The sequence below is a fragment of the Heteronotia binoei genome, chromosome 14, assembly GCF_032191835.1.
Source record: "Heteronotia binoei isolate CCM8104 ecotype False Entrance Well chromosome 14, APGP_CSIRO_Hbin_v1, whole genome shotgun sequence".
NCBI lineage: Eukaryota > Metazoa > Chordata > Lepidosauria > Squamata > Gekkonidae > Heteronotia > Heteronotia binoei.
The window spans coordinates 10327202-10353601 of record NC_083236.1 but is presented as its reverse complement, the minus strand read 5'-3'; the positions used below and the strand labels follow the sequence as shown (position 1 = coordinate 10353601).

At 45.5% G+C, this 26400-nt stretch overlaps 1 protein-coding gene across 1 annotated transcript in view; it reads left to right on the top strand.

Moving 5' to 3' along the window:
- The window catches only part of KIZ (kizuna centrosomal protein), a 166723-nt gene that overhangs the window by 39369 nt on the left and 100954 nt on the right, over positions 1 to 26400 (top strand). The window contains exons 5-7 of the mRNA XM_060253930.1: positions 4409 to 5036; positions 11910 to 12156; positions 21312 to 21446. Of these exons, the coding sequence (XP_060109913.1) occupies positions 4409 to 5036; positions 11910 to 12156; positions 21312 to 21446 (1010 nt within the window). The remainder of the gene's footprint in view (positions 1 to 4408; positions 5037 to 11909; positions 12157 to 21311; positions 21447 to 26400) is intronic.

Below are 26400 nucleotides of genomic sequence, written 5' to 3'. Positions count from 1 at the left end.
TTATTAGGAAGGGAATTGAAAACAAATCAGCCAGTATCATAATGCCTCTGTATAAATCGATGGTGCGGTCTCATTTGGAGTACTGTGTGCAGTTCTGGTCGCCGCACCTCAAAAAGGATATTATAGCATTGGAGAAAGTTCAGAAAAGGGCAAATAAAATGATTAAAGGGCTGGAACACCTTCCCTATGAAGAAAGGTTGAAACGCTTAGGGCTCTTTAGCTTGGAGAAACGTCGACTGAGGGGTGACATGATAGAAGTTTACAAGATAATGCATGGGATGGAGAAAGTAGAGAAAGAAGTACTTTTCTCCCTTTCTCACAATACAAGAACTCGTGGGCATTCGATGAAATTGCTGAGCAGACAGGTTAAAACGGATAAAAGGAAGTACTTCTTCACCCAAAGGGTGATTAACATGTGGAATTCACTGCCACAGGAGGTGGTGGCGTCCACAAGCATAGCCACCTTCAAGAAGGGGTTAGATAAAAATATGGAGCAGAGGTCCATCAGTGGCTATTAGCCACAGTGTGTGTGTGTGTGTGTGTGTGTATATATATATATATATATATATATATATATATATATATATATATATATATATATATATATATATATATATATATATATATATATATATTTGGCCACTGTGTGACACAGAATGTTGGACTGGATGGGCCATTGGCCTGATCTAACATGGCTTCTCTTATGTTCTTATGTTCTTATCTAGGTATCATCCAAGCAGACTCTTGCTTATGGAATAAGGTAGAGTTTAATAGTTTTGATACAGGTGTTGACCCTCTGGTAAGAATTGCCAGGAATGAGTGTAAAGAATACAGACAGTGAACATAAGAGAAGCCATGTTGGATCAGGCCAATGGCCCATCCAGTCCAACACTCTGTATCACACAGTGGCCAAATTTTTTTATATATATACATATATATATACACACTGTGGCTAATAGCCACTGATGGACCTCTGCTCCATATTTTTATCTAACCTCCTCTTGAAGCTGGCTATGCTTGTAGCCGCCACCACCTCCTGTGGCAGTGAATTCCACATGTTAATCACCCTTTGGGTGAAGAAGTACCTCCTTTTATCTGTTCTAACCTGACTGCTCAGCAATTTCATTGAATGCCCATGAGTTCTTGTATTGTGAGAAAGGGAGAAAAGTACTTTTCTCTAACTTCTCCATCCCATGCATAATCTTGTAAACCTCTATCATGTCACCCTGCAGTTGACGTTTCTCCAAGCTAAAGAGCTCCAAGTGTTTTAACCTTTCTTCATAGGGAAAGTGTTCCAAACCTTTAATCATTCTAGTTGCCCTTTTCTGGACTTTCTCCAATGCTATAATATCCTTTTTGAGGTGTGGTGACCAGAATTGTACACAGTATTCCAAATGAGACCGCACCATTGATTTATACAGGGGCATTATGATACTGGCTGATTTGTTTTCAATTCCTTTCCTAATAATTCCCAGCATGGCGTTGGCCTTTTTTATTGCAATCGCACACTGTCTTGACATTTTCAGTGAGTTATCTACCACGACCCCAAGATCTCTCTCTTGATCAGCCAGTTCACACCCCATCAACTTGTATTTGTAGCTGGGATTCTTGGCCCCAATGTGCATTACTTTGCATTTGGCCACATTGAACCGCATCTGCCACGTTGACACCCACTCACCCAGCCTCAACAAATCCCTTTGGAGTTCCTCACAATCCTCTCTGTATATACTTGAAACGTGCGGGCAAAGTTGGCTCTTCCCCTCCTCCTGTTTCTCACATCAAGTTGTATATCAGCCAGAGACAACACAGTCCTTTTGGTTCATACATAACCAAGGCCGCTCATGTACTCCAGGTAAAGGAGGTGCCAGGTCGTCATTCTTATGGTAACAAGATAAGTCATGAGTTAGAGATGCCAGATTTCAATCATAAAGAGCTTCTAAAACTACAAAGCAAGGAGCATCACCTCCTCCCCCTCTCCATATCAGGCTAGCAATCAAGCGTTTGGGTTACACTAAACATACAGCGATTAAAGACAGTAAAACATTTCTGGGCAGGGCAATAAAACATGGCATGGCAGGACACATCCTGACACCTGTCCTCATAGTTATAATAGGATCCCCTTTTCCAGAATGTTACCAACTGTCATCTGTGACTGGACAGACTGGGAAACCAATACATAACTGCTTGAACATTCAGAGGAGGGCACAATTTATGGAAAGTTGAACATATGAAGCTGCCTTATACTGAATCAGACCCTCGGTCCATCAAAGTCAGTATTGTCTACTCAGACTGGCAGCGGCTCTCCAGGGTCTCAAGCTGAGGTTTTTCACACCTATTTGCCTGGACCCATTTTTGGAGATGCCAGGGATTGAACCTGGGACCTTCTGCTTCCCAAGCAGATGCTCTACCACTGAGCCAGTGTCCCTCCCCAAGTTCTGTACTAGTCCATTGACATGAACGGGATTGGGACTGTAATACAGATATTTTCAATGTACCTTGATTGCCTGCTTGATTGATTGGAAAGACCTTTTATACCCACAGGCCTTTCACCTTGCCTTTGACGCTTCAGCCTAGATACTTCTGCTATCATACTTGTTGGGTTTTTAATCTGTAACTTCTTCCCCTTGGCCTGCAGCGGAAGTGTTTTATCATACTCTAGGGATGACCAAGAAATCCCTGCTGGGAATGGGTTGAGAGGAGACTGAAAATGTACCCCATAGAACATTCTCTGGGGGCAGGGTAATGAGGTTAAATCTCACCCTATTAGCGTTCTGGGTGCTGCTGTATCTTTCCTTGTAGGAGAATGTCATTCACTCTTATGGGAATAAGTGTTGCACTTGGACCACCAATGCAGTAAGAGCAAAACCTTGTCCTGCAACACAGGATTGCTTAACCTTCACCGTCACTAAGATTGTCTTTGCACTTTTGCAGTGTATAGTGTCATTCCCCCCCGCCTCCCAATTTTCTGCTTAATGCAATGGCAGGCTTTGTATTAGTATTTGTATAATTAATTGATATTATTGCTGTCTGCCCTAAACTGCTGCAATGAGTTGGGACAGAGCCATCCAAAATGTATAATATTAGTATTAAAAAAGCATAATATTTTTGTAAGCATGACAAGAATGTAATGTGTGCATGAGCTTGTGCATGCCCAGTGATGTATTTGTCATTTTTCCCCTTTGGATGCTAGACTGCTTTCTAGACTGTGCTGGATACTGTGCTGGATACCAAACTGCCTTGGAAGCTCTTCAGTTTCAAAATTGCTCTGATTTATGGTGACCCCATGAATTAATGACCTCTAGAATGTCCTATCACTGACAGTCTTGCTCAGGGCTTGCGAACCGAAGGCTATGGCTTTCTTTATTGATTCGGTCCATCTTTTTGTGGATCTTCCAGTTTCCCTAGCATGTGGAAAATAGTGGCTTGGACCTTATGAAGAAGCTTTGTGTATGTATGGCAGTCTCTGGGCGTTTTCGCACAGGGCTTACCCCGGAGCGACGTCCCTCTTCACTGCGCAGTGACTGCGCGGATTTCGCACCAACTGCTCCGCAGAACCCGGAAGAGCCGCAAAGTCCCGCAGCTTTTGCGTCACCAAAACCCAGTTTACATTTGCGACGCAAAAGCCGCAGGACTTTGTGGCTCTTCCGGGTTCTGCGGAGCAATTGGTGCGAAATCCGCGCAGATGCTGCGCGGTGAAGAGGGACGTCGCTCCGGGGTAAGCACTGTGTGAAAACGCCCTCTGTCACAGAGTGCACTTCCGCTTTTGCTTGCACTGGCACTTCTTTTTGCACAAGGCTCATTGAAAACCTACCTTGAGTCTATCTAATGCACATGAAACTTGTTCATGGGATTCAAGGTATCTTATAGTATCTTCTCATACTGTTTAAATAAACTTAGCTTTTTATGATTGTTGAAGTAAGAGTTCGGTGGGAACTTTGTATCCTAGTGCAGAACCAGGTTCCATCCCTGGCATCTCCAGCTACACAGGATCTCTGGCAGAAAGTTTGGGAACAGACCTTGGCCTGAAAGCCACTTTCAATCAGAGAAGATGATACTAGACCCTGTCGTCTGTGTATTAGACAGCTTAATGTACTCCTGTTGGTTTGCTCTTTTCTGGTTTGGTAGGCCACTAATTTGTAGCCATCTTCTATAGTAAAAATATTAAGTGTTTCCACGTCTAAGGATTTTGGTAAAGATCTAGAATGTTTAAGCGCAATGTAGTCAATGGTGCAGAATTTTATGTACCAGTAGGGACATACTACCCTGACTTGGATAGCCTAGGCTAATCTGATCTTGTCAGCTCTCGGTTAGTATTTGGATCAGAGACTTCCAAGGAATGCCGTTGACAACTCCCATCTAATTCAACAAAAGCAAAATTACTGAGTTGTTCTCACTTCTGTTTCCCCAGGTGATGTCAGAAGCAAAACAAGCAGGAGTTAGCACCAGAACAGCCGTGTCAAGAGGACTGTATCACACAGCAACCATCTTTATGGGTCGCCAAATGTCAGCTGTCTCAAACACCGAAGATTTTGCTGCGCTGCAGAAATCTTCGCAGCTCATAAAGAGCTTTTCAATTTCTGACCCGCATGCACATAGGCAGCCATCGCAGAGTAGCGACATGATAGACAGCTGTGTAGTGCAAACTAATAGTGATCTACAGTGCTTAAATCAGTTTGACAAAACATATGGGAAGACATATCTGCCAGCAAGTGCCAAAATGCCACTCACATCTGGCGTATCATCTGAGAATGGGAGAACTTGCTGCATAACGGTTGAACGCCCGGCAAATAATTGCAGTCGTAATTTATTGGAAAGCAAAGCATCTCCTGAAGTTAACACCCTGTTGCATGGAAGATTAAGTCCCGAGAACAAAGCCATCAGTTTAAAAAACGACAGTTTCTGCAGATCTGTGGGAGAAGTACTGACACATGCACACTCTGCACTAAATGACCAGGGATCTAAGAGGCCAATCTCACTGGTGTTTCACCCTGAGGAAGCTGTTTCTGAAAACGAGTACTCAAGAGAGAAATTTTCAGGTATGGTGATGTTTACCTAATGGCCAGTGGGGGACGTGCTGGGAGGAGAAAGAAAGCTGTTCTCTTTAAGCTGGATGTTTACAGTGGTGCCCGTCGCAGTAAGAGGAAATTGCAGTGGCTCCATTTTTAAATCCAAGGAGGGCAATGGATGCAACCGGGCAGTATCTGCTGCTTGCATTAAGTTTGATTTACTGTCTGAACTACTGGAGTGAGAGTCCTTGCAAGATAAATTTCTTCTGAGCCTTTTAGCTGCAACTTTGGGGTGCCGCTTTCTAAACCATTTCTGTTTCATGTTTAGGTAAAGGGACATTTTTTTTCATTGCATTTTTCTCCCTATTGCCTTTGTTGCTTTTAAGTCAGAGGTTTCAAACTCATTTGTTATGAGGGCTGGATCAGACATAGGAGACTTTTTGGAACAGGCAATGTGTGTCATAAAATGTAACGTCAGGTAGCAGAGATGTAAACTTTATAAAAGGCACAAATGCAATTAAAGATTTTTGAAAAAAACAAAATAAAACATGCTTCAAATGTTAGCACTCTTGTAATATTTCGTTTATGTAACAGTCTGATAACTGACACCCCTTGCTCTGAATTATTGCATCAGAATCTGGAAACAATGTCTGTGCTCTAGCAATGCGTATGCTGCTCAGGTGTTGTTCAGGTGTGTATAAGTTGCAAGCCTACTTCTGATTTATTGCCATTCATTACAGAAATCTCATGGCCAGTGCTCTGTGCCCTAGGACCCAGGGGAAAACATGAAATGGCTGGGCATTGTGAACTTACGTACATAAGGTGCTTCATGTGCTGCTCAAGAAGATGTGAAGGCACAGTGACATAGACTGAGGGCTATGTGTTTATCTCAGAAAAATAACTCTTATGAGGCAGTGCAAGAATACAGAGACAGCAATGTATAATGGTCGGTATCAGCCTACTATCTGGGAAGACTTAAGTTCAAAATCCCCATATTTCTACCTCACTGGCTTCTTGTTATTCCTCATCTAAACAATTCACAATTGCTGAACAATTGCTTTCCTACTGAGAAAGATTGGATAATGGCACGAATACAGTGAAGAGGGAACCCAGTTGTACCCAGGAAAACCCAGCTTAACTAGAGAGGGGTGGGGGGCAAGGCAAACCTCTTACTTACATTGTTGGTTTTAAAGCTGCTGTAAGGCAGCTGAGGAAAGCAGCTCTCTCTCTTCCCCAAAGGAATGGGAGGGAGGAGCCTCAGCCAATGGAAAAACTTAGCTCTCTAGATCTGCTGTGTGATTGAGAGAACCTGGCACAGCTTGAGCTTTGTTTGGAGCGCTCTAGCTGAGCCAGGCCATCTCAATCACACAGCACAGCTGAAGAACCAAGCTCTTCCATTGGCTGAAAATCCTTCTCTCTCCCCCTCCCTTGGGGAAGAAGGAGGGGGAAGAGGGAAAAAGCAAGAAGAGGCTGCTCTGCTTGGCTGCCTCACTACTACGGAGAAAAACAAAAATGGTGATGACAGAAGCAGGAGAGAGGGAGAAGGAAGCAGACCATGGAAGGCCACATAGAAACCCTCTAGGGGACGGATCAGGCCCACAGGCCAGACATTTGACACCCTTGTTTTAGGTTATATAAGAAAATAATTGAATGTACCTGAGAGCCTTTGTTTCAGGGGGAATTGGGCTGGCAGACAGTCACTGGCTCTCTCAAAGGCTGGATCTGTGTTTTTTTCATGGATCTGTGTTTTTTTCATGGATAAAAGTCATTAGGATGATTAAAACCCATGATTTCTGGTTTGGTTTTTTTCCACTTCCAGCTGTAAACATAAATAATCTGCTTTAAAAGGAGATTTTGAAATTAGGATAAAAAATACAATCTTAAAATGGTACTTATAATCAGAGTTGGAAGGGACCGCCAAGATTGTTGAACCCAACCCCTTACACAATGCAGGGAATTCACAAGAACCTCTCTTCTACACATTCCCTAGTGACTCCTGCTCCAAGCCAAGAAGATGACAAAAAACCCCACCCACCTCTTCAGGATCCCTGGCCAAACTGGCCTGGATAAAAATTGCTGCCTGACCCCAAAATGGTGAACAGCATTTCCCTGGGCATGTAAGAAGGGGCCACAAGAAGTAAACACTGATGCAACCCTTCCTGCTCTCATTCTCATGATCTGCCTCATTCACAGAATCAGCATTGCTGTCAAATGGCCATCTAGCCTCTGCTTAAAAACCTCCAAGGAAGGAAAGCCCACCACTAGGGATGTGCATTGGGTTCGGCCGAACCGAATATACAGCCGAATCAACACTGATTCGGCTGTATTCGGAATTGGCCGCAGCCGAATGCCAATGCCGCCTATTATGCGGCAGCCGAATATGGCTCGCCGTATACTTCCGAATAGCTATTCGGAAGTATACGGCTGTCAAAGCTGTCAAAGAAAAAGGCGGGAATGGCTTCTGCAGCCTCAAAGGAGCTGCTTTCCCGCCTTTAGTGGCCTCTTCCCGCCTCTCCCAGCCTCCCTGGGATCAGGGAGGGGGGGAGGGGGAAGAGGAGCCCCAGCAGCCAATCCAAAGCATGCATTTGCAAAATGCATTGCAAATGCATGCTTTGCAGGGCTGTTGTGTAGCTGATGGCCCAGCCATCAGCTACATTGTTGTTATTTTTGATCTTTTGCTTACTTGGGTATCCAAGTAAGCACTGTTGTCTGGCCAATCAGAGAGCAGTGCTATTTTTTGAAATTGCTCTCTGTAGGGCCAGAGAACCTTTTTAGGGAGTCTTCCTGCGGGACTCCTCCATTGCTGTGTTGGTGTATGTGGGTTGGTGTGAGAGAGATTGTGCTGCTGCTGGTGGCTGGCCCTTGGCTTCAGCTCCTGCCTGCTGCTCTCTCACTGCCTTACCAGAGATCTCCCTGGACTCAGAGAAGACAAGGTAAGACAGTTTTGGGGTTCTTGTTTTAGTTTTTGTTGGTAAAAGGACTAGAGTCCCTTTACTTGTCCAGATTTGGGTGGGTGAGTACTGGGTGGGTAGGGTAGCCTATTTGGGGTTGGGGTTGGGCTTCAAGAGCTGGCATCTGTAGGTTGTGTGTTCTGTGGCAGGGAAGCTGGCACCTGGGTGAGAGACCCAGAAACAGCAGGCTTTTTGTTGTTGGCCAGCTCTCCCCGTGTTGTTTGGGGCAGGGCTGGAGAGCTGGCATCTGTAGATTGTGTGTTCTGTGGCAGGGAAGCTGGCACCTGGGTGAGAGACCCAGAAACAGCAGGCTTTTTGTTGTTGGCCAGCTCCCCCCGTGTTGTTTGGGGCAGGGCTGGAGAGATGGCATCTGGGTTTGCTGCAGCCAGGTCTGCAGAGCAGACCTTGAGCAGATTGTGTTTTGTGTGGCAGTGACGTTGGCAACTGGGTTTACATTGGTTCCAGGGGCCTGCGGGGCTCATAGAGTAGATAGAGGGATGTAGTGCATTTGGGTCCTATAGAGATTCTCTGGTGTGAAGTTAGGTTTGGCTTTGGGTGCCCCAAAAATTGGATCCCCGGTCCAATTTTTTTTTTCCTTGTGGGTTTTGTGTGGGACAGTGCCCTGAAGCTGCACAGCAGTTTGGGGGGCTCTCCTCAAAACCTCCTGCTCCCCAGAGCCACTTTTCCCACGACAATTGCAGTGAGGAAGTGGCTCTAATTGGTTTTTTCTCACCATTGGGAGCAGTGTTCCTTTTGGGGTGCCCACAGATGGGTGCTGTCTTTTGGGGCCAGGGGGTTGCATGCTGGGGAGTCCCCTGAAGCTGCCCTGCAGTTTTGGGGCCTCTCCCTCAAACCCCCCTCTTGCCAAAGCCACTTTTCCCACAGCAATTGTAGTGGAGGAAGTGGCTAATTGGGCTTTCCCCATCATTGTTGGCAATGGGCCTTTTGGGGAGCCCAAAGACAGGGACCCCCTGGCCCAATGTTTTTGGGACTTGGGGGGTTGGAGGGGAGAGTCCCCTGCAGGTCCCCTGCAAATTTGGGTGCTCTCCCTCAAACCCCCTACCCCCCCAGTAGCCTCTAATTATGCCCTATGTTGCCATTGATTTCAATGGCCCATAGGGTATAATGATGGAATAGGGGCACCCTCTTTGGGTGCCCCTGGAATGGGATCCCCTGGCCCAATGTTTTTGGGACTTGGGGGGGTTGGAGGGGAGAGTCCCCTGCAGGTCCCCTGCAAATTTGGGGGCTCTCCCTCAACCCCCTGCCCCCCAGTAGCCTCTAATTATGCCCTATGTTGCCATTGATTTCAATGGCCCATAGGGTATAATGATGGAATAGGGGCACCCTCTTTGGGTGCCCCTGGAATGGGATCCCCTGGCCCAATCTTTTTGGGACTTGGGGGTGTTGGATGGGAGAGTCCCCTGCAGGTCCCCTGCAAATTTGGGGGCTCTCCCTTAAACCGGCTTCAAATATACCCTATTTGCCATTGATTTCAATGGCCCATAGGGTATAATAGGGCCGTATATTCGGAAATAGCCGCGCATTACTGTATATGCGGCTATTCCAAATACGGTATTCAGTAGTACACGGGGAATCCGAATTTTTTTCCCCGTGTACTTCCGAATCCGTGTAATTCCGAATTTTTTTTTTTGCACATCCCTACCCACCACCTCCCAAGGAAGCTTGTTCCACTGAGGAACTGCTCTGTCAGGGAGCTCTTCCTAATGTTTAGTTGAAATGTCTTTTGATTTAATTTCAACCTGTTGGTACTTGTCCAACCTTCTGGGGCAACAGAAAAGAATTCTGCAGCATCCTTTATATGGCATCCCTTCAAGTACTTGAAGATGGTTATTATATCGCCTCTCAGTTGTCTCCTCTCCAGGCTAAAAACACCCAAGCTTGTTCAACCTTTCCTCATAGGACTTAGTCTTCTGACCCCTCACCATCTTTGTTGCCATCCTCTGGACATGTTCCTTCTTAAATAGTTGTACCCCAAACTGAACATGGTACTCTAGGTGAGGTTTAACTAGAGTGGAGTAAAGTGATACCATCATTTCTCATGATCTGGACACTATACTTCTGTTAATGCAGCCCAAAATTGCATTGGCCTTTTTAGCGTATGGCATCACATTGCTGACTCATGTTCAAGTCATGGTTCACTAAGACCCCTAGATCTTTTTCACACATACTACTGCCAAGACGAGCTTTCCCCATCTTATAATTATGCATTGGGGTTTTTTCTACTTAAATGCCAAACTTTACATTTATTCCTGTTAAAACTCATTTTATTTGTTTTAGCTCAGTTTTCCAGTTTGTCAAGATTATCCTGTATCCTGATTCTGTCTCCTACTGTATTTGCAACCCCTCCCAATTTAGTATCATCTGCAAATGTAATAACCATTCCTTAATCAAAATCATTTTTCAATCACTTGTGATCCTCTTGCGAAAGGCTGCTTTTCTGTGCAAGGAAAGAACAACTTTGTCAATTGCACATTATGATTGGATGTAGTGGGCCCAGAACACAGTAGGTCATCCCGGCTGTTGTCCATCTGGATGATTTCTTGCTCCTCTTGCATGCCTGATCTCTGCAGTTGACATTACTGTAATTATAAATGCTTATGACCCTGCCTCTCGACAGGAACATCCCCCCCCCCCATTTCATGGAGAATGCTGATTGGCCCTTGAATCTGTTTGAGATTATTTGCTTTTCAGGTAGACCTGGGCTATATGACAAAGGAAAAAGAGCAAATTAAGAGTTTACCATTAGGGTTTGTAGAATCTTTCGGGATCAAGTGCCGTGTTCTACTGGAGAAAGTTTTCCTTCCAGACGTTTCGTTCTCAGCTGCGGAGAACATCCTCAGTGGCGTTGCAGCCGGAGCAGGCGCTCAGACCTTCTTGGCTGCTGTGCATTGAGTGATTAATTGGGGGGGGGGGAATGTTCCTGTCGGGAGGCAGAGTCATAAGCATTTATAATTACAGTAATGTCAACTGCTCAATGCACAGCAGCACATTCAGTGCTTGGAATTTCTAATGTCATTTCTTGTTGTTGTGTGTGCTTATAGTTATACTGTGTGTGCATTTTTAAAAACCGCTAATGTAAAATCCACAAAATATACAAATGAGTCAAAAGAGGCTGATGAGACAGGATTTGAGGTCTCACCCCTTCCTTGGCTCCAGGGTGGCTGATGGTTGTCACTTGAGACAGGATGGCCCTGGGGGAAGCTGGTCCCAGAAGGTGAATGGAGAGGGCCCAGCTGTCTTCCCAACTCTTTGATTCTTTCTACTGTTTTTTTCCCCCAGTGGACATTAAAAAAAAAAGATTGTTGAAATTTCAAAATGTTTCCTTTTTTTAGTGCATGCAGTTGAAGATTTTTGTCCGGTTTTATGATATTCATTTGATATATTTTACTTTGGACCATTGAGGGGGGAGATGGTCAAATTTGGGGGGAGAGAACATCATGGCCTGTGGCAACTTACCCACACTAGCTTGCTGGACCATTTGTTTTGGTTAAACTTCTTAAGTCTTTATGATGTCAATAAGGATGATATCAGACAGCTGGTTTGGGTTGGCTTCAAGCCATCCCAAAGAGAGCCAGCCAGAAATGGAGTGCCCCTGAACTTCCAGATGGTGCTTAGAAAAAGGGTGGGCCATGGCTGCCCAGGGAGTGTCTGGAGTGCTCTCACATCCCGTCTGTGGCTCCCCCGGCGTTCTCTGGGCACCTCCTGGCTTTCCAGACGGTCGGGGAGGTTCCTCAGAGGCTCCCGGCAAGCCAGGGGTGGAACCAGGGTGGGATAGGGATGGGAGGCAAATGTGTGCATGTGGACGCACTTTTTTGGTTCGCCTACCTCCCATCCCTCGGGTGGCTTTAAACACCTGTCCGGTATCACCCTAAATGTTTTATGCTGTAATACATTTCATGTAGTGCAATAGGGTTAATCCTTTGTGTTTCAGTTCTGGGGGACAGTCTGCAGCTTGCCAGTGGTGCACAAGTGGAGGAAAACAGAAGTTCAGATGAAAGCAGTGACATTACAGTATCCTTGCGCAAGGAGGAGGAGGAGCCATTAAAGCAGCAGAAAAGAATGGGGGATGTCAGCAGCAAGACCTCTTTAGAGACAGCAAATGCAACACACAACAAGGAAGAAGGACCTCAGTGTTCTCATACCTCCAACGCAGAAGCACCTCCTGATTCCCTAGCCAGGTAAAAACCGAGGCAGCAGTGTGGGCACAGGAAGCCTCAGCAGTGTGGGCACAGGAAGCCTCATTTTCTATTGCCAGTGTGGGACACCTCATGAGTTGGGGTTGGGTGCCTTATTAGACCCTCAGGCCACTTAATGGGCTTGCAATCATTCCCCCTAAGTCATGCTGGTTTCCAGTAAGTAAGCATCTGTCTTGTTGGCACAGGTCTGCAGTGATGCTGCCATAGCACATGGTACTCGGGTATATCCAGCTGTGCTCCTGGTAGCCTAAATAGCCTTTCTTCTTCCAATGAAGTAGCTGCTTAATTTTTAAAGGAAGTCTCCTAGATTGGAGGAAGGCTTCATATCCTCTTATATAACAAGTCAAAAGATGTGGGGTATAAATATTTTGATGCTTTGCTCAGTGGAGTGGTGGAATAGTGGTAGGATCTACTCTGTGGCCAAGGGCAATAAAGACTCAGAATGCTGGCATTCCTGACTTTTGTTCCCATGTCTTGTAACAAGCAGTTTGAGTTCATGAACAGAAGGCCAAAAGCCAATTATCCTCCCAGAAGGCCAATTATCCTCCCAGATTCCAGCATAGCTCCGCCTACCCATTGATTTGCCCTGTCCTCACTTAACCGTTTCTGGGTCTGCCCTGGGTTTTTGCTGATTTGATTTATTATATGTGTATCTCACCCTCCCCTGCAAGTGGGTCAGGGTGGTCACAACATGTCAGTCAAAAACATAACAACAATGCAACGTTAGGGTTTAAGTAGAAACAACAAATTAAACAAAATTAACCTTAAAAGATAAAGTTGAGTTACAGTCCAATCAAATAGATGGCGTCTAGTCAATGTGGATTCCTGGTGCCTCCTGTCGGTCTCTGTGAGCAGGGCAAAGCCCTGTGTTGTGCTCTCTCTCTGTCGTTCAAGGACCTGCATTTATCATCTTATCTAACAAGTCCCAGTCCTGCCTGTCTTCTCAGTCCTTCTGCAGGCTCCTCCACAAAAATACCTTTCTGAACTTTAGTCAGAGTTTAATACCTCCAGTGCTGCATACTCCTGCCTGTCTGCACATAGGGCTGCCAGGTACGAGGATGCTTTGCGGCTTCTGCTTGCTATAATTATTGCTATTACGTCCCCTTCTCCTCCACTCCAGGTAATTGATATGCTGTACATAGCAGCTGGATCAGTAGTTGCTTACCTCTGGTGTAGTATGATCTTAGAGAAATATGGTCTAACATTCAGTGTTTCAGGGAAATCACCTTCAGGACCGATTTTGCACTAGGCTTGTCCTGGGTGGAGAGCCCTTTTGCTCCCCGGGCTTCTCTCCATTTTCACACAAGTTGCTGCTCCGCTATTCCGCAACAAGCGAGATCCTCTGACAAGCGGTTTCTGCTTGCTGCGGAAAAGCGACGCACCAACTCACAGCTCTGTGGCAGCTAATGTGAAAATGGAGAGAAGCCCCGGGGGCAAAAGGGCTCTCTGCCTGGAACAAGCCCTAGTGCGAAATTGGTCCACGTCTCTGTTAAATGCACTGTATCATGACCTGGAGCTTTCTGCCTAACTTTCACTTTTCTTGTTATTCTTGGCATACAATTTAACATAGTTTTGCATGCTCTTTACCAGCTGAATAATCTCTGATACACAGTGATCATCCGAAGTCTTGGAGCTTAATTAGCATTTCCAGACATCGCATTTGGAAGAGAAAATGACATAATCATCCTTAACTCTATTATAAGTGAAATTTGTGTGTGTTTAGTTCAAGTGCTATGCTGTTATAAATAGAGGTAATTTGTATGCAGGTGGTTAGACTGGTTGTGTCTCTTGTGTCTGTACCCTTGCTTCTCTTCCCAAAATAAAGCTGTTTAAGGCTTTGTTGTGTGCACAGTTAGGTTGCTTAAATCTCACTGCCTTTGATGGTGTTTAAAAGCAGCTTGGTGGGGCACAGGATTGCAGCCTTGTTCTTTTAAATGTTGTTTTGAGAAATCCCATATTTAATTTTTATGCATTGTGCCATTGTGACACATCTTTAAATTTTAGAACTTCCTTGAACATCCAGATATTTCTCCTCCATAGATTTATGTGCTTTGGGTTTCCTGTAGAACATCTGCATGTCTAGTAATTGTAAAACTATGACCAATGCTTCAAACTACAGGGCCATAAGTAAAAAAGGCCATGAATGGTGAATTGGAAGTTGCAAAATTTACTAGGAGTCTACTGGAACTGAAGTCTTGTCCTGAGCTTTACTGGTTCCCATAACTAACCTATGCTTCATTTAGAACCTTAAAACACCCAAAGCCTGGATTTAGCACTTAGGAAGATAATGAATATCTCAAGCTTATGTTTAAGAAGGAACAAGGCCAAGACCTTTTGGTTGTGTGGCATCGGCTGCATTCAAGAGGACTTAGCACAGATGGATTGTGCATTACAAAATGTAACACATAATTCAAGCTGTCAGTTTAATCAGACTGTTTCCAGGAAGCAACCTGTAAAACAGAAAGACCCCTTGTTTGTTGACCCCTGATCCATAGCCTGCTGCATCATGTCATCCATTTTGCTTTTCTTTATTTATGTCTCCCTTCCTTCCCATCCTTTTTATTAATGTATTCCCTTCAAGTGGCACCCTGGAAAGACCACCCAGAGGGAGAAACACAATAGGGAATGAGCTGGCTGAAATAGAGATTTTGTTAAGACAAGTGTGGTGAAAAGCGCTGTTGAACTGCTTGTGTGTTCTTGTTAGTTCGATGTGTTAAGTCTAAACTTGAGAACTTTGCTCCCACACTGTCTTTATTCTCTGCTGTTCTCACTGTTGTGGAAACTCATTGCCCTGGTGTCCAGCAGTTTGGGGGGATATTTTACAGCTCTCATGTGAGTATTTCACAACATACTTTAAATGTCCTCAGACATCTGAAAAAAAAACTTTGACAGTGCTTCTGCATGTTGTTATTGTATGGCTTATAGGCCAGCTGTGTGATTGTTTTGTGGACTTCTGCTGTTGAAGGCTGGAACAAAGCACACAGTCTGAATAGCTATTTACACCTCTGTAAAAGGATTAGCAGTGCCCTATTGTTAAAATGCTTAAATCTTAATTTGCATCACGATAGGAGGAATTGTTTTTACTAAAATCTCTCCTGTTGTAGATAGCCTCTAGATTTTCTTGTTCATATAGGTATAGAATTTTTTTTTTAAATAAAAGTTTGGATCCTGTAAAATTAGAAAGAGCTAGATGTTAAATTATTTAATTTGTAGCTGGCAATTTCATCATTCAGACTTGCATCTGAGATCCATGGAGTACCTCAATAAACCTTGATGGATGCGATTTCTTCTCATTTTTTAAAAAAACTCCCCAGTAAATAACTTGCAGTAGAATGTTTAAAATCCAACTTCTACTAATCATGTCAGGACAACTTTTGTTGTCAGTTGCATAGCTGCTGCTGCTGTCATTCTCGGGTGTATGTGTGTGTACTGGAATGGGAAGGTATTGCCGATATGGGACTCTGGCTCAAAACAGCAGCTCTATTTCCTCTTTAACCTTCTCTGTTCCATACATTGTGATTGCAGGTATTATTTGGGGGAGGCAGAGAAGCTCATGGTGGGGTAATAAGCAGCACACAGTAGAAAACCACACGACAAATTACAAACTGTATATAAATACGTAACAACGATTTTATCAAAGTTGAAACATTACTGATGCACGCTCACAAGAGGACAAAAGCTCAAAAGGCAAACAAGTCTCTAATGGCGTGAAATCCGCAGTAAGGTAAGTAGCTTACAAGTCCGTGTCTATACCCAATTCAAACGTCCATATAGATGTCTTCTTAAGGATGCAATCCTTCGCTGATTGACCCTGCACCGGGAACCCAAAGTTCAAAAATATTCCAGCACAATAAACGACAATGGAATATGTCTTCTCCTCCTCTACGTGCTTGCAGGTAATTAGTTATTGCATTTTGGGGTTGCACAGGGCAACCTCAGCTTTGTCAAGAGCAAACATTCAGTCTAAGGAAAGAACCTTCAATATTTCTTACATCCAATTTCTTACACACTGGATAACATTAAAATTGGCACCAGCTCAAACTCTTGTAGTAGCCTACTGTGCTTATAGTAATTTACAGGTGTAGGATGTAAGAAATCTTACAGTTTATCCTTTTATCAGTTCTAACCCAACTGCTCAGCAATTTTATTGAATGCCCACAATTTATTGTATTGTAAGAAAGGGAGAAAAGTACTTCTTTCTCTACCTTCTCTATCCCATGCATAATCATGTAAACCTCTGTCATGTCACCCTGCAGTCGACGTTTCTCCAAGCTAAAGAACCACTAGCGTCTTAACCTTTCTTCATAGGGAAAGTGTTCCAACCCTTTAACCATTCTAGTTGCCCTTTTCTGCTCTTTTTTCAATGCTATAATGTCTTTTTTGAGGTGCGGTGACCAGAATTGTACACAGTATTCCAAGTGAGGTCACACCATCGATTTATACAGGGACATTATGATACTGGCTGATTTGTTTTCAGTTCCCTTCCTAATAATTCTCAGCATGGCGTTGGTCTTTTTTATTGCAGTCGCACACTGTCTTGACATTTTCAGTGACCCTAAGATCTCCATGACCCCAAGATCTCTCTCTTGGTCAGTCTCTGCCAGGTCACACCCCATCAACTTGTATTTATAGCTAGGATTTTTGGCCCCTATGTGCATTACTTTGCGCTTGGCCACATTGAACCTCATCTGCCACATTGACGCCCACTCACCCAGCCTTGACAGATCCCTTTGGAGTACCTCACAATCCTTTCTGGTTTTCACCACCCTGAACAATTTAGTATCATTTACAAACCTAGCCACTTCACTGCTTACTTCCAACTCTAAATCATTAATGAACAAGTTAAAGACCATGGGACCCAGTACTGAGCTCTGCGGCACCTCACTGCTTACCATCTTCCACTGCGGAAATTCCCCATTTATACTCTCTACTTCCTATTTAGCCAATTTTTTATCCATAGGAGGACGTGTCCTTTTATTCCATGACTCTCGAGCTTACTAAGGAGCCTTTGATGAGGAATGTTATCAAAAGCTTTCTGGAAGTCAAGGTAAACAACATCTATTGTCCACATGTTTCTTCACTCCCTCAAAAGAACTCTTAACAGGTTAGTGAGACAAGATCTTCCCTTACAGAACCCATGCTTTGTCTTCCTCAGTAACTTTTGTTCATCAATGTGCCTACTCATTCTCTCTTTGATAATGGTTTCTACCAACTTTCCTGGTATTGAAGTCAGACTGACTGGCCTGTAATTTTCTGGATCTCCTCTGGAACCCTTTTTAAAGATGGGGGTGGCATTTGCTACCTTCCAGACCTCAGGAACGGAGGCAGATTTCAACGAAATATTTTTGTCAGAAGATCCACAAGTTCAACTTTGAGTTCTTTCAGAACTCTTGGATGTATGCCGTCCGGGCCTGGTGAGTTATCAGTTTTCAATTTGTCTATCAGTTGTAGGACCTCCTGTCTTGTCACCTCAATCTGACTCAGGTCTTTCAACACCCCTTCCAAAATTAGCAGTTCTGGAGTGGGCAAACACTTCTCATCTTCTTTCCGGAGGCAAAAAATGCATTCAGCTTCTCAGCCATTTCCCTATCGTCCTTCAGTAAGCCTTTTAACCCTTGGTCATCCAAGGGCCCCACTGCCTCCCTGACTGGTTTCCTGCTTCTAATGTATTTGAAGAAATGTTTATTGTTGGGCTTTATGTTTTTTGCAATATGCTCCTCATAGTCCCTTTTTTGCCAGCCTGATCACAGACTTGCATTTGATTTGCCACAGCCTGTGTTCCCTTTTAGCATTCCTAACTCTCTCAACAAGCAATGGTTATTTGTTTATATTCATCCTTGGGTTATAAGGCCCTCCTTCCATTTTCTAAATAAGTCTTTTTTATTTCTAAAGTCTTTAGAGAGCTGTTTATGGAGCCACCTTCACTTCTTCAGGCTTCTCCCATTTTTTCTTCTCATAGGAATTGTCTGCAATTGTGCTTTCAATATTTCACTTTTAAGAAACTCCCACCATTCTTGAGCTCCCTTCTTAAATATATGTGACCTTGTGATTTTACCCCGCATACTTCTAAGTTTGTTGAAGTTTACCTTTCTGAAGTCCAACCTATACGTCTGACTACATGGAGCTTTTCCTTTTCCTAAGACTGTAAATTCCAAAACCACATGGTCACTCCTGCTCAAGGTGCCCACTATTTCTATTTCATCATTGAGTTCTTTCTTGTTGGTGAGAATCAAGTCCAGGATAGAAGATCCCCTTGTTTCCTTCTCCATTTTCTGGAAAAGGAAGTTGTCAGCAAGAAGTTGTCAGGAATTTATTTGATCTTTCGTTTTTAGCAGAGTTCGACTTCCAACAGATGTCTGGGTAGTGAAATCTCCCATCATCACTGTGTCCCTTCTCTTTGAGAGCTTTGCAATGTGTTGTAGGAGTATCTCATCCAAGTCCTCTGCTTAGCTTGGTGGTCTATAGCAGACCCCCAGCATAATAATAATACCACTGTTATTTCTTACTCTTCTGTTCCTTAGTTGTCTGTCCCTTTTAAATAACTTGTGCTCCTGAATCCAGCCTCAGCCATGGATGTTTTGTCCTGACAGGGTCTCGCCATACCCCCTCGTTCCTGTGAAGCACATGATGGAACCAGTCAACTTACACTCACCCATCTTGTGTTGAGGTGCCCCTGGAGTGACTGCAATCCACCCACTGCAGCAGCTTTGGCTCAAGGCTGTGATTTGACAAGAGACACTTGCTGAGCTAGTTCACCTCCAGCAGTGAACAGTTGCCAGACCCTTCCCCCCCCCCCCAACACACCCTGCGTCCTGCTGAGGGTGGGAACCAGGCTAATTGCAGGCCATCTCATGGAAAACTTCCCAGGGTCATTTTCCCAAGGCATGTCAAAGGCCATGGTGCCAAGTGGCTGTGGCTTGTGCCACCTCATGCCTGAGATCAATGCTGGGCTTGAGGGCAGGAGATGCTATCACGCCACCCAGCATCAAGCAAAGAGAGAGTGGGAGCAAGTTTGAGAAGCTTGCCTGTGCTTACTTGTGCAAGTGCAAGTGCCCCTGTGTGTTGAGCCTCCAAATATTGTGTACCTGTTAGGGTTCTGAAATAGGAGAGGTCAGCCACAAAGTATAGACTTTGTTCTCCTTGGGTGTCAGAGTGCTTGCCTTCTAGTGCTGTGTGCTCTTACTGTGCACCTCCTACCACCAAAATGCCTCCCCCTTGCTCCAAGTCTGCATGACAGGAAGCTCCGAGTTCCCTGCCATGCATCCTACCACAGTCACATTATTTATAATCCTTTTGATAGGGAATGGTCCCAAATATTTCATCCCCAGTTTTTTGCAGTTCTGAGTGTTTGGGAGGTGCTTGGTGGAAACCTACGCTGTATCCCCACTTTGAGGTCCCACAGTTCAGAATGTTTCCTATCATAGTATTTCTTATAGTCCTCTTTAGCCCTAGTCAATTGTTTTGGATAGCTCCCCATCCTTGCGAGATCTGAGACCACCACGCTGTGAAGTCAACAAGGGAAGTAGGTGGTGATGGGAGCTCCAGGAACTGTTTGCCCTCATACCCATTAACTAGGAAGAAGGGGCTAGCGTTGGTCGTGCTGTGGACACTGTTGTTATACGCATACGCGGTAGGCAGCTGCTTGCATGGAACAAAATGAGCCTGTTTGGAGAAAGTGTCCACCACCACCCAAACAAGTTTTCCCTTGGGATGGAGGAAGGTTATAAAGTCCATGGAAATGCATTCCCAGGGCCAGGAGGCTGGGGCAAGCGGTTGCAACTTCCCGAGAGGGAGTCCCCCTCGTTTTTTTTCCATTATACAAGTCAGGTAGCTGGTTACATATTGTGACACTTCCTTTTGCAGACCTGGCCACCAAAATTGTCGTTGCACCAAATTAATAGTTTTTACAAATCCAAAATGCCTCCCCCCCAACTTGGAATCATGAGCTCATTGCATGACTTCCGCTCGTAGTGGTTCCAGAACAAACAGTTTAGTGTCTTTGTGCGAGAGACCCTCGGGGAAGGGAGTGAAATGGGAGTAGTTATCGGGCGGGTGCGTTGCTAAGGTGTCTTTAAGGGAAGTTAGGAACAAATCTGGAGGGCCTGCCCCTTTCAGTTCCTGTGCTCTGGTGGTAACCAGAGCGCTTAGTTGGGTGGGGGTAAACAGCGAGTCTATAACCACCTCCCTCTTGCTTTTGTGCTGGGGTAGGCGGGACAATGCGTCAGCTAGGGAGTTCAGCCTCCCTAGGATGTGCCCCAGCATGAATTTGAATTTGTGGGAAGACCTCGCCCATCGGACTTATTTGGTTGTGAGTTTACAGGTGGTGATTAGCAAAGCGAGGTTTTTATAGGCCGTCCATAATTCAAATGGCTCCCTCGCTCCCTCTAAGTAGTGGTGCCACTTCTCTAAGGCCAATTTGATGGCAGACGCCTCTTTGTCCCACACTGACCAGTTTCGCTCCGAGGGGGAGAATTTCTGAGACAAGTACGCGCATTAATGGAGTTTCCCGTCCTCCCCCTCTTGGAGCAGCACGGCAGCTCGGGCCACATCGCTTGTGTCACATTGCACCACGAATCTTTTATTTTCATCGGGGTGGATGAGGCAAGGTTCAGAAATAAAGCGTTGCTTGAGGTCCTCGAACACCTCTTGGCATTCCAGGGACCAATCCAGTTTGGCACTCGCTTTAGTAGCGGCGGCACCTTTCCCTTTAGTTTTTAATAGATCTGTTAAGGGCATGGTGATGGCAGCAAAGTTGTTTATAAATCCTCTGTAAAAGTTTGTGAACCCGAGGAAGCTTTGTAGTTGCTTCTGGGTTTTGGGTGCCACCCACTCTGCCACTGCTTGTACCTTGGCGGGGTCCATTCTGAGCCCCCTCCCCCTTCGAAACCCAGAAGTCTTGGAAGTCCAGGTGCATAATCTTTGCTTCTTCAGCATCTGACTTTGGAGGCTGGCAAAGGCAGCTTGAATAATGAATTCCACAGATAAGCAGTGTGCAGAGAAAGGAAAGGGGGGAAAGCCAAGCAAGCACATAAGCATAGCAATGGTAACTACACAGAGTTCATGGCAAGAGGTATACAAATACTGTGCTTAGATATATGACTCTTGACAATAAACATCATTTCTTTTTGTTTCTGTAGGGGATGCCTGTCCTTTGAAGGATTCTGTTCTGTGTTGCAGTACATAGAAGAGATGACAGCTGGTGTGGCTTCTGATTGTTTTATGCTGTACGAGAGCAAACCTGTGAGCTCAGCAGAGCTGGAGGCTCTTATAAGGTTATGGATATTTTCCTTTTAACTGATAGTATGCTTCCTCTTTATCTGTTTAGATCAGTGGCTTTGGTTACTGTTTTTGAATTCAGATCAACTTGGGCCTCCAAATGGCATGGTTACTCCTGCACTGGTTGGAGGCTGGATGGGGGTATCAGCCTTCTGTGGTTCTTTCAACAGTGACACTGTGGTGATAGGCAAAGCTCGCAGTTAGAGGTGGAGGCTTTCATATAGAACTTAATTGGCTGGGGAACAATTACTTGGGAGCTGTGCAAAGAGGATCCAAGGGCCTTGAAACTCAGTGCTTTGTTTAGAAAATTCATAGTTGCTCTTCTGGAAGCCAGGAAGGGGAGGGTATGTGATTAACTTCTTAAGGTAGGGAATGCTACCGTCTGGGTGTCATAAAAATAAAAATTCATGTTCCTCAGACCTGCTAATCTTGGCTGTGACAGTGTGGGCAAATAGAGTAGGGCAACAGAAACTTATTTTAGATCACAGGAAGACTCGGAATGATAGAGGTGATCTTTTGAGTATCCTGGCTTTAATCATTTAGGGCTGTAAAAATTAATATTTTCTTGAGCCACCATTTGACAGGGGAAAAGGAAATTAAATTGTTTAATCCACTAATCAATAGAAATAAAAACAGCATTCTGAATTGGGGTCAGAAATCAGTTGGTGACTAGTGAAGTTGACATGGTTGGCACTAAAGTAATGTTGCTGCAGTGAACTCAAGGGAAAACCCTGCAGATCCATTTTGGAATAGTGAAAGTTCAGAGACTTCTCGAAAAACAGCTCAACACTGATGCAGTCTGAATGTTACTGAGACACTATGTCTGGATCTGCATTCTCCAAGAATGGCTCAGACTGCTCCTTCCAGGGTAATGACACCCCATCAAAAGCTAGTTGTAAGTTTATCTGAATCAGCTGATCTCACTAACCAGCAGTACTACTTTTTCTTCCAAAAATACCTCAAGCTTTTTACCCTTTGCTTGGGTATCCTGCCCCCAAAAGATAAATTAGACATGTGGGATCCAGTGTTTCCTCTAAGATGTGGAGTGTTGTGGGCAAAAATTCTCCTTTGTGAGCCAGAAGCACTGGGCCATGAGCCAAAAGTTGTCATGTTCAGTTTGAGGGTAGACCTGGCCTCCAGAGACCAGATCTACCTGGCCTTGTTTTCTATGGGAGTAGCCCTGACAACTGGAGAACAGTTCTACCCACCCTAGTTCACTGTATTAGTAGACCTTATCTCTGGAGAACAGGTCTACCCATCCCTTTCCGCTAAATTTGTAGACCTAGGCTCCAGAGAACAGGTCTACCCATCCCTTTCCACTATAATAATAATAATAATAATAATAATAATAATAATAATAATAATAATAATAATAATAATAATAATAATAATAATAATAATAATAAAATTTTATTTATATCCCGCCCTCCCTGCCGAGGCGGGCTCAGGGCGGCTAACAACATTTCATAAAATTATACAGAGTTTAAAATCGCATTAACTTTAAAACATTCCAGTTAACCAAGTATTATACAGATTTCCAGGTGCTAATTCCATTTATAAATGATAATAGCGAAAGTCACCCAACAGCGGTCTCTCAGCCAGCAAAGGCCATCCTGAAAAGGGTGGTCTTGCAGGCCCTGCGGAGCTGGTCTAGGCACCGCAGGGCTCGCACTTCTTCCGGGAGCTGGTTCCATAGGTGTGGAGCTGTGTTGGAGAAGGCCCGTGTATGGGTGTTTTGGAGTTTGGCCTCCTTTGGTCCAGGGATAGTCAGCTGGTTCTTCCCTGCTGACCTCAGTGCTCTCTGGGTTCGTATGGGGAGAGACGGTCCCTCAGGTAGGCAGGTCCTCAGCCATATAGGGCTTTTAAGGTAATAACCAGCACTTTGTAACGAACCCGGTAGGTAACTGGCAACCAGTGCAGTTCACGTAGCCCCGGCTGTATGTGCTCCCACTTCGGGAGCCCCAATATCAGCCTAGCCGCCGTGTTCTGCACCAGCTGCAGCCCCCGGGTTCGGCACAGAGGCAGCCCCATGTAGAGGGTGTTACAGTAATCCAGTCTTGAGGTGACCGTTGCATGGATCACTGTTGCTAGGTCCCGGCGCTCCAGGAAGGGAGCCAACTGCTTTGCCCGCTTCAGATGGAAAAACGCCGACTTAGCAGTGGCTGCTATCTGGGCCTCCATTGATAGTGAAGGCTCCAGTAGAACTCCCAAGCTCTTGACCCGGTGCGCCGTTTTCAGAGGCACACTGCCAAAAACTGGGAGAGGTATTTACCTCCCCGGGGCGCCGCAACCCACGCAAAGGACCTCTGTCTTCGTTGGGTTCAGCTACATCCCACTCAGCCTAAGCCAAGTTGCCATGGCCTGCAATGCCAGGTCCAAATTTCCTGGAACGCAGTCAGGCCGGCCATCCATTAGCAGATAGAGCTGGGTGTCATCTGCATATTGGTGACACCCAAGCCCATACCTCCGGGCAATCTGGGCAAGGGGGCGCATATAGATATTAAATAGCATCGGGGAGAGAACTGCTCCCTGCGACACCCCATAATCAAGTGTGTGCCTCTGGGACAGCTCACCCCCAATTGCCACCCTTTGTCCCCGACCCCCGAGGAAGGAGGAAAGCCATTGTAGGGCTAGCCCCCCAACCCCTATGTCGGTGAGGCGGCGGGTCAGTAGCCAATGGTCGACCGTGTCGAATGAGGCCGACAGATCTAATAACATCAGCACCGCCACACCGCCTTGGTCCAGATGCCGCTGGAGATCATCTACCAAGGCGACCAGCACTGTCTCCGTCCCATTACCTGGACGAAAGCCAGACTGGCAAGGGTCTAGGATGGAAGTGTCATCCAGAAAACCCTGCAACTGCAATGCCACTGCCCTCTCAATAATTTTACCAAGAAACGGTAAATTAGAGACTGGTCGGTAATTTGCCAATTCGGCCGGGTCTGCTGTACTTTTTTTCAGGAGGGGACGGACCAAAGCCTTTTTCAAGGGTGTTGGAAAATGCCCCTCCAGGAGGGATCTATTTATGATGTCCCATAAAGGACATCTAAGCTCCCTTTGGCAAGATTTAATCAGCTAAGTGGGGCAAGGGTCCAAATCACAAATTGTTGGGCGTGCAGAAGAGAGAATACCATCTACTTCCTCCAGGCTGAGTGGGCTGAAGCGATCCAGAGCGAAATCAGAAGACAGGCATGGAGCCTCAAGTTCCTGTACTGTATGCAATGTGATAGGCAGGTCCTGGCAGAGCGACGTGATTTTATTTGCAAAATATTTCGCAAAAGCCTCACAGCCTATCTCTAATTCCCTCACGTTTGGTCTGCCTTGAGGCAGTGTAGTAAGACTTCCAATTATTCTAAACAATTGAGCTGGGTGCGAATTTGCAGACGCAATCCTGGCCGTAAAGTAAGCTTTCTTCGCGGCCTTGACTGCCATCTCATAAGACCTCATAAACGATCTATAGGATGTTCTCGTCGCTTCGTCACGAGTATGCCGCCACTGCTCTCTAGTCGTCTGAGCCCTTGTTTCAGGTGGCATAACTATAAGGTGTACATGGCGCCATCCTCACACGAGGGCATAGAGGACGTCGAGGTGCGATCTCGTTGATTGCCCTGGACAGCCGGTTTTGCCAGGCCTCCACCAGGTCATCAAGGGAATCGCAGGGGGCCAAGGATCCTGCAGGGCCATTTGGAACCGTTCCGGGTCCATTAGGCTCCGCGGCAAGCCAAAATAGGCTCTCCGCCCATACAGGGTTGGGGCGGCATCTCCATACGGGCCTTGAGGGCTAGGTGATCCGACCATGGTACTGCTTCTACCGCGATATCGTTCACCAGAATCCCGGATGCAAAGATGAGGTCTAACGTGTGCTCAGCCTGATGCGTGGGTGTCATGACAAATTCCTACTAACTCACATTCTGTACTATCCTTAACTGTGCATCTAGTACCTGTTAATACTCCATTTCCAGCACCAGACTCAGATCAACCTGTCTTGCCTGCCCAAACAACCAGCTTTGGGCCCACCATTCTCCCTTGCTTTGGCTCATACCCAACTGTCACCTACTCAGGTTGTTAACATCTCATTGAAGTTACCCATGGTCTGCAGCTACCTACTTTAAGACTTCCTCAAATCTGAGCCAGTACATGGGTATTGAGAGAACCATTACCCATCTGCTACTTACTATGCCTTTGGCACTTTGATCCACCATCACCGCTCCTACAGTCAGTCTTGATCCAGAAGTGAATACTACCACCATCATGCACTGGAGCCTGCCTCTTCCTATTACAGACCCCTCAAAGAATCTACTCTCTGGAGATGCTCCTCAGACTCAAGGTTGCCATTGCCATAATGCTATGACCAATCCTGTTTTCCTTCCCAGTCCACTCATCAATCCCATCAATCAGCAATCTATTTCACCTCATCATGTTGTTCAAAAGCACCTCTCTCCAGGAATCATATCCTGTCTCTGCTTCCCAGGGGCTGTCTGGCTGTGACTGGGATACTGCAACCATGCCCCTTCAGAGGGGCCCCAGCCTAATACAGTCATCTGGAGTTAGCCATTCCCCTTTCAAAACCAACAGTGACTGTGCATAGAGTAGCTGCTCAACTTCTGCCCTCCATGGGCCACACTGAACTTCTGGGTTCCCAAGCTCCTTCTTTGGAACTGATAGTGGCTGGGACCGATGCCTCAGACTTGGAAGCTGAGGATCACATCCTTACTGCTCAATCGTCTGAGATTGTGCACACATGATCTTCTTCGTGGTCTCCGTGCTTCACACTCATGGGATAGAGCGCCTGCGCCAATCCCCAAATTGGTACCTAAAAAGCCTGGGATTTTTCGCACTCGGCACCCAGTGAGCAAATGCAGGAGCCCCAGCACGCATGCTCACCAGAGCCATCGCGAGGGTGCTGCCAGTTCCTTCTTGACTGCCGCGTTGAAAGGATCGTTCTTTGGT